We start from the raw sequence: 7,092 nt of genomic DNA, 5'->3' as shown, positions 1-7,092 counted from the left end.
GCAAAAAGGATGTCTTGTGGTAAGGAATTTCACAGAGTCTGGTTTAACTCAAGGATATTCACCCAACACCCCCTCCTGCTTCCTCCCTTATCAAGGCCATTAAATTTTACAACCTTCTCTCCCCAACAGATTCTCCAAATTCCTCAAAGACAATGAACAAACCCCCACTAATTTATCACACTAAGCAAAAGCACACACACACACCAATTCTCCCAGTTCTATTGTTCAGCACACCACCATATCATGGGACATCCTTCTGGCCAGTTTGGGTTACCTGTCCTGAGTATGTCCCCTCCCAGCTCCTGGTGCACTGTCACTGGCAGCGCAGCATGAGAATCTGAAACATCCTTGACTTAGCATAAGCCCTGCTCAGTATTATGAACTTACTCTAAATCCAAAACACCATACCAGCTACTGTGAAGATAATTAACTCCATCCCAACCAAAACCAGTACAGGACAATAGTGGCAGTGGTATATAGCTGAACAGAGCATTCTGACCTCCCTGAAGGTGGGTTAGATTCCTTCTTTTTGGCAGTCATCATGAACTTTCCTGGGTTGCCATGACCTTTCAAAAACGGTAAGAGACCAGCTCTGCAGTCACACCAGCCATCTTCTCTGCTCTCACATGCCTCCTGTTTAGTCCTGGGGACTTGAGCTAAACACCCCTCTCCACCCCCCCCAAACTACGTTCTGTTACCTTCCTGCCCCACTGACAGGATCAAGGAGACCTGGGTCCTCAGGCTCTTCATCTTCGCTTGAGTGCAGTAGAACCCCTCGAGAGATCTCCCCTGGCCACGGTCCCTGCTGACCACAGGGTATCAGGTCAGGTTGGCAGATAGGTGCCTCCTCCCCTTCACCCCCCCCCCAGAAGGAGTGTCCCCAGTGCCTACCTTTTCTTTTGCCTTGCTGCTGGAGACTCTTGGTTCAGGCTCCAGCATTTCTAGTATCTTCCTCAAAGTAGTAGCTTCCTCTTCTCCTGTTATCAGGGCACAATACCTGTTCTGCAATTGCAGATGTGCAGGCCCAAGCTTCTAGCTCTCCCCTTCACAGGGATCTCTATTCACCATTCTTCCATGTGCATTCTCTGGCCATCACTGTTTCTTTGTACCATGGGTCTTGGGCTTTCTTGCCTTGGCAAGGTCTTTGAGAAGACCATATTGCTCTCCTGTAATGTCAGATGTACCAGCTTCTTGCCCCTTCCCACTGCCTGTACAGAGCCCTGATTTCATGTGAGTTGCACCCCACTATCCTCTCACTCCCCAGCCCCTCTGCACCAGCTCCCTACTAGCCTCCACTCACCACCCAGCACACAGCCCAACAGCAGCCCTCATCCTGTGAATCCCACCTCCTTGATCTCCCCCTCCCTCAGCTGCTTGACCAGGTCATTGCAGACACATCACTGCAAACACCCTTGTGCATGCACATCCTTGGCATGGAAGCATTTGACCAGCAGCCTGGCCAGCTCACAGCTGTTACTAACACCTTTCAAGTAAGTCTCAGGACAATAAATAGTGCTGATAAAATTTGCACTCCTTCAGCTCCTCTGCTGAGGCTTCATCCAGCATTTTAATATATATCCAGAAGAACACACCTTGACCATGACCCACACCACTCAGTATAGTATTCTACATTTGACATGCCAACAGGGGGTAGAAGAAAAAGACATACCAAGCAGCACTCACGCAAAGCAGGATGTGTATTAAACCAAACTTTATTCTCACAGTACAGTGGCTCTGAAGTTAAGACCACTCCGTGGCAGTCCCAACCCACTCTGTTGCCTGGGCAGTGGGAGCTGCTGACCAGTCCTCAGTGGCAGGCTGGGCACTCCAGTCCTCTGCAAATGAAAGTGCAACAAAATTCTCAATGCATCCCTGCTCTTTTCACCCACTAAACCACATTACAGACTCTACTACTCTTTGTGCATGCAAGTGGAAGTACACATGGAAACTACCCAGTGCTCTTTTAATGACCCCAATAGCTTATTGTAGATTTCCAGGAACACTGAGCCAAGGCAGGCTCAAGTCTGCCTTAAAAATATATACATTTAATGTCTAGAGAGACAGTCAGTGCTGGAAAACACTTACATAGAACCATCCCATGAGCACCATGTTTTCCCTACAAAATACTGAAGTGAGACTTGCTTAAGACAGGCAAATCAGCATACCACCACTGGGCACACCCTGCAGCTGATCACACAGTGAAGACTCATTTCTTTCTCCCTAGACCCATGGACACCCCCACCCCCAAACTGACCTGTAGGGAACTGCTGTATCGGCACAGATGGGACTTGCACTCCCTCAGACCAATCTGCAACCTCAGGCTGAGGAGGAGCAGTGAATTCAGGAGCTGGGGCCGTCCATTCAGTTTGGAACTCCTCCTTCGTAACAGCTTTCTCAGCAGCAGCCTGCTCCTCCTTCTCAATCTGCAATGGAAGGGCATAGCTGACATCTCCCAGAAACATCTCACCACCCACACTAACACTCAGCAGTCAGTAAGCACCAACTAACAATTAACTACCACCTGAAGTGTCCAGTTCATTATATTGGCAAAGTCTGTCCTCAATGGCACAGGACCACAGGCAGGAGCACAAGCAGCACACCTCATACGGGCACAACACTTTCCACAGGTCTCCTACCTCCTCAGGATCCCTGTAGAAGTACAAGTCAGGCATGACTTCCCATGGATGTTCACGGGAGATGGTGCCACGCATGCGCAGGACCTCCCGAGCCAGCATCCACCACATCAGACCCACTGAATGGGCTCCCTGAACAGAGTAAGAAAGTTAGGTTTAGCTCTGCTTCAAAACTAAGCCTTTACAAGAGGAAGAGACTAGGGAGCAACCAAGATTCTTCCTGGCAAGAGAAAGGCATTGTTTGCTAATGCCTGACAGACCTGTTATGCACTTGGACTCAGGACATGGCAACTTCAAATTCATAGCAGCATTATCACAACACTGCAGTCACCAACATCTGAATTAGCCTGATAACCAATTCTCCTGCCCAATGTCACAGAAATGTTATCCACAAGACAGGGATTATGCTTATCATTTACACTACTACAAAGAAACGAAGAAACTTAAATGAATCTTACACATATAGTCAGATTTGGCTTACATTAGCTTTGGTTAATAACAATGTTTAAATAGGGATCAAGAAGTTTCCTAATTCCTTAACCTTTACCTTTCAGGTGGTTTCTGGTATGGCAATATTTCACATCAGTTTCATCATAAATTGACATGGTTTTTCTTTCTTATCAATGAACTGTGGCAAGATTGACTACCAAGCTCTTCATTGGGCCAAAAAGACCCTCCAGCTGTCAGTAAGTCCAGCCAGGTTACTGTAGCACACGCCCTATGCTTGAGAGCTCCTTGGCCAGAAGTTAGCCTCAGCTCCAAGCTCCAATTGTGTGCCATTCACCTCCTCCCCCGACCCACCTGCTGGCTTGCCAGAAACCTTAATTAGCTAATCACTTTGGGAACATTCCAGATACATCCAGGAACATCTCAACCTTCCCCTGCAAAAATGCATTCATCTTGCATCCCAGTGCATGTTTAGAGAAAGCAGCTTTCAGTGCTTCAAATCACTAACCTTATTGTTGCAGGGGATGGCAATATCCACATAGCGTAGTGGGGAGTCAGTGTTGCACAGCGCAATGGTGGGGATGTTGACATAAGATGCCTCCGTCAGTGGCTGATGATCAGCCCTGGGGTCCGTAACAACCAGGAGTCGTGGCTCACGGAAAGCTGCCTGGATCTGATTTGTGAAGGTACCAGGGGTAAAGCGTCCAGCAATAGGAGTAGCCCCAGTGGCAGCAGCAAACTTCAGAACAGCACGCTGCAAAACAGACCACAAATGTGAAGCAGGATATTCAATTTCAAACAACTTGCCCTGGTGTGCTGTCAGTGAACACATTAACTTCTTTCAGTTCTTGTGCAACCAAGGCTCAGGCACTAATTTAAAAGCAATAAAAGCACTTAAAAATAACTCCTTCTTTTGGTGTTGCAGGTAAGATCACATCCACCAGCAATGCTGGAAGTCAATATACAGAACAAAAGCTTCCCTAACCTAAATTAGTTGCATGTTCTACTCCAAAATTAAGTCTCAAAAACAAATCATGGAAAGCATAGGCGTAAAATGGCTTTATAAAACCATCTACACTGGAAAATACCTTCAAGATCATGTAGTTCAACCATCAGTCTGACCTACAAAGTCCCATAACTAGACCAGGCCCCTGGTCACATTAATCCATAAGAAAAATGATTTTACATCAACTACTCCTACATCCATTTACTATCCAGTAGTGTAACTTCACTGACTACAGGAAAAGCTCACTAGTAAATATAGGCAGGCTAACCACATCTACTAAGACTACAGTTGCAGTCATCTGCAACAGCTTTCAATCTCCCAGGCATCAGCCGGCAGGACATGTGGCAGGGCCTAGTATTAAATCCCAATCATAGAGGGAGCTCCTCTCCTGGCATTACCAAAAACCCTGCCATCTGGTTTGCTGTAGCACACTTCCGACACTTGAGAGCTCATTGGCCAGAAGCTGACCTGAGCATCAAGCTTTAACAGTGTGCAGGTCAAGTAAATAGGAACTCGTGCTTTGCTTCTGTAAATCTGTTCATCATCTTCCCCTACATTTGTGGCATCACATGGATTACTCCAAAGAAAATACGTGCACACGTAAACCTCAGCACCAATTAGATTTATTGGAAGGGTGCAATGCATCCCCTGCTATGAAAACAGTTTTTATGCTAAAAATCTAAAGTGATAAATTAAAAAATATATGTTACTATTTCCTGTTCAACAACAGAGTTCTTTCTTCTTTGAAAACCTTTCTATCGCATACTTTTTGTCCCCAAAAAGCCATGCTGATGACTCAAGGAATGAATGGGTGACTGGGGGTGCAGAAGACTGACTACTAATACACTGGAAACCCAACAGGATATAACCAAAAGAAGATAAAAAAAACAAATAAACTTCTCACATCCTCCCTGAAACCTATGGGAACTGGGGACAGGGGGGAACCCTCCGTGGAACTGTTCTACACTTCAAGCATAACACACAAGGAATGCTTCTGAAACAGTGTTACTAGTGCCGAAGTTTGAATTTTCCACTTTTATCATCAAGCTGCCACTGGCATGCCATGATGCATGCCAAAAGAGTCCTGCTCCCAGGACTGAAGGCCTTATCACCAGCAAAGAATGCCCATACCTGTCCAGTATTCCTGGAAGAGATTACGCTCACATCAGCTGGGTTCTCAATAGCAACAATGGCACGGGCTGCCAGGAGAAGTTTTTCCCAGGTCCTCTTCAAATTGATGATGTAAATACCTACGGGTGACAAAAAGATTTAAAGTAACCATCAAACAAGTTTCTAACTCAAGATAGCACTCTTCTGCTAATAAGTTTGTCACATGACTGCATTTACTTCAAAACTCTAGATAGTGGAAAGTTGTGCAAAGAAAAACTTTACCATATAGGCTTAAGATAGCATGCTCCAGCACCTACCAGTACAGACCAGGACCTGGCAAGAGTTGCTGCATTTTAACATGCTGCAGCTCAGCTTGCAGCTGAGTTTTGTCAGCTCAGTGCTAACAAGAAATAAAAATTACTGCTGTGACACTAAAATAATTTTGTTATCATAGTAATGACCATAATCAAGCACTGAATCATTTACTGAGGTCTAAAATCAGTGCTTTGTTGTACTTCTTGGAGTAACATGACTTAACTACTAAGGATTACCATACTTTTAAGGCCATCAACTACCAGGAAGCTCGAGCACTGGCACTTGCCATGTTTCCCCAGCTCTGCCCACCAAATCTCTGCAGCCGCCCGGACTGGCTGTGCCTAAAGCCTGCCTCCCACCCCTGGGCTCTACCATCGCTCTTCCTCTTGTAGATGTACTGCTCCATCTGGAAGTCAAGGTTAGTGCCTCCCAGGTGGGTCCCGGCAGCGAGGAATTTGAGGACATCCTCCTCCTTCATCTGCAGGACATCGAGACCTCCGGACATTGTGGGGTTTCCCTCTGGAAGCGACGACAGGGAACCTGCGGGCACAAGCACCCCGTTTCACGCATAGCACGCGCCCACGCCGCCATCATGGCCGCCATCTTGGCGCCCTCGGCCTCGCCTCCCCTCCCCTCCACCCCTCCCGGCGGGCCCCGACCTCTCCCGAGGGCCGGGCCCAGCACGGGGGGGACGCAGACAGAGAATCACCGCCCCCCGGCCGCCCCGACCCCCAGACCCGGGACCCACGCGGCCAACGCCGTGTGGAGGCCTCAGCAGGCGCCGAAAGAAAAGGACGGCCGCTTCCGCGCCATGCCTATATATGGCCCTGCGCCGGCCAATGGGGAGCCTCGCGCCCCCCGGAAGGGCGGGGCTCCGCCGGTTGCTAAGGAAGGAGGTGCCTAGCGACCGGGGGAGGCCTGCGCGTGGCAGGGCGGGCTGTCTGCCTGGGCTACCCGGAAACCGAGGGGAGGGGAGGGGAGGGGAGGGGAGGGGAGGGGAGGGGAGGGGAAAGTGCTTTTGCCGCTGCTTCCGCAGGGTTTTCATCACTAAAGCAGGCTGGCCAAAATCACAGAATCACAGAATTTCTAGGTTGGAAGACACCTCGAGATCATCGAGTCCAACCTATGACCTAACACTAACAGTCCTCCACTAAACCATATCGCTAAGCTCTACATCTAAACGTCTAAATCCTCACTCCAAAAAGGAACAACGGGTCTTCTGATTTTATGAGCTACTTTTTTTTTTTTTTTTTTTTTTTTTTTTTTGGGGTGGTGGTGGTGCAAGAGTATTCAGATAAATCACATGATGTTGGCTTCATTGTATCAAGCTCCCTTTGATAAGCACTTGAGATTGTACTTGTCACATTACTTACCGCATCTGTTATTTGGGACAGAAACAAAAAAGGAGGTGGTTCAATAGGCAGGGGAGAATTCTCAGTCAGGTTTTGGTTTAGCACGTCAGCTGGGTGCAGCTGGCTCTTCCCGCAGCACATTCCTCTGCCTCCCTTAAAGATGGACTGAACAGCACAGGGGTCGAATGGTACCTTCTTTTCTGATGGAAGTAATGCCTTGCCTGTCGTT

At 47.9% G+C, this 7,092-nt stretch overlaps 1 protein-coding gene across 1 annotated transcript; it reads right to left on the bottom strand.

The window, feature by feature from the left end:
• Positions 1-1,696: 1,696 nt before the first annotated feature.
• On the bottom strand, positions 1,697-6,343 carry RPSA (ribosomal protein SA). The gene is made up of 7 exons (XM_082755107.1): positions 6,260-6,343; positions 5,884-6,051; positions 5,218-5,336; positions 3,589-3,834; positions 2,637-2,765; positions 2,255-2,423; positions 1,697-1,835 (listed from the first exon to the last, which is right to left on the bottom strand). The coding sequence occupies exons 2-7, from the start codon at positions 6,014-6,016 to the stop codon at positions 1,741-1,743; spliced, it is 891 nt and encodes a 296-aa protein (XP_082611233.1). The 5' UTR covers positions 6,017-6,051; positions 6,260-6,343; the 3' UTR covers positions 1,697-1,740.
• Between the last annotated feature and the right edge of the window lie 749 nt (positions 6,344-7,092).

This window comes from Aythya marila (genome assembly GCF_965140915.1).
Source record: "Aythya marila genome assembly, chromosome: 2".
Classification (NCBI taxonomy): domain Eukaryota; kingdom Metazoa; phylum Chordata; class Aves; order Anseriformes; family Anatidae; genus Aythya; species Aythya marila.
This window is presented reverse-complemented; position numbering and strand designations above follow the sequence as displayed.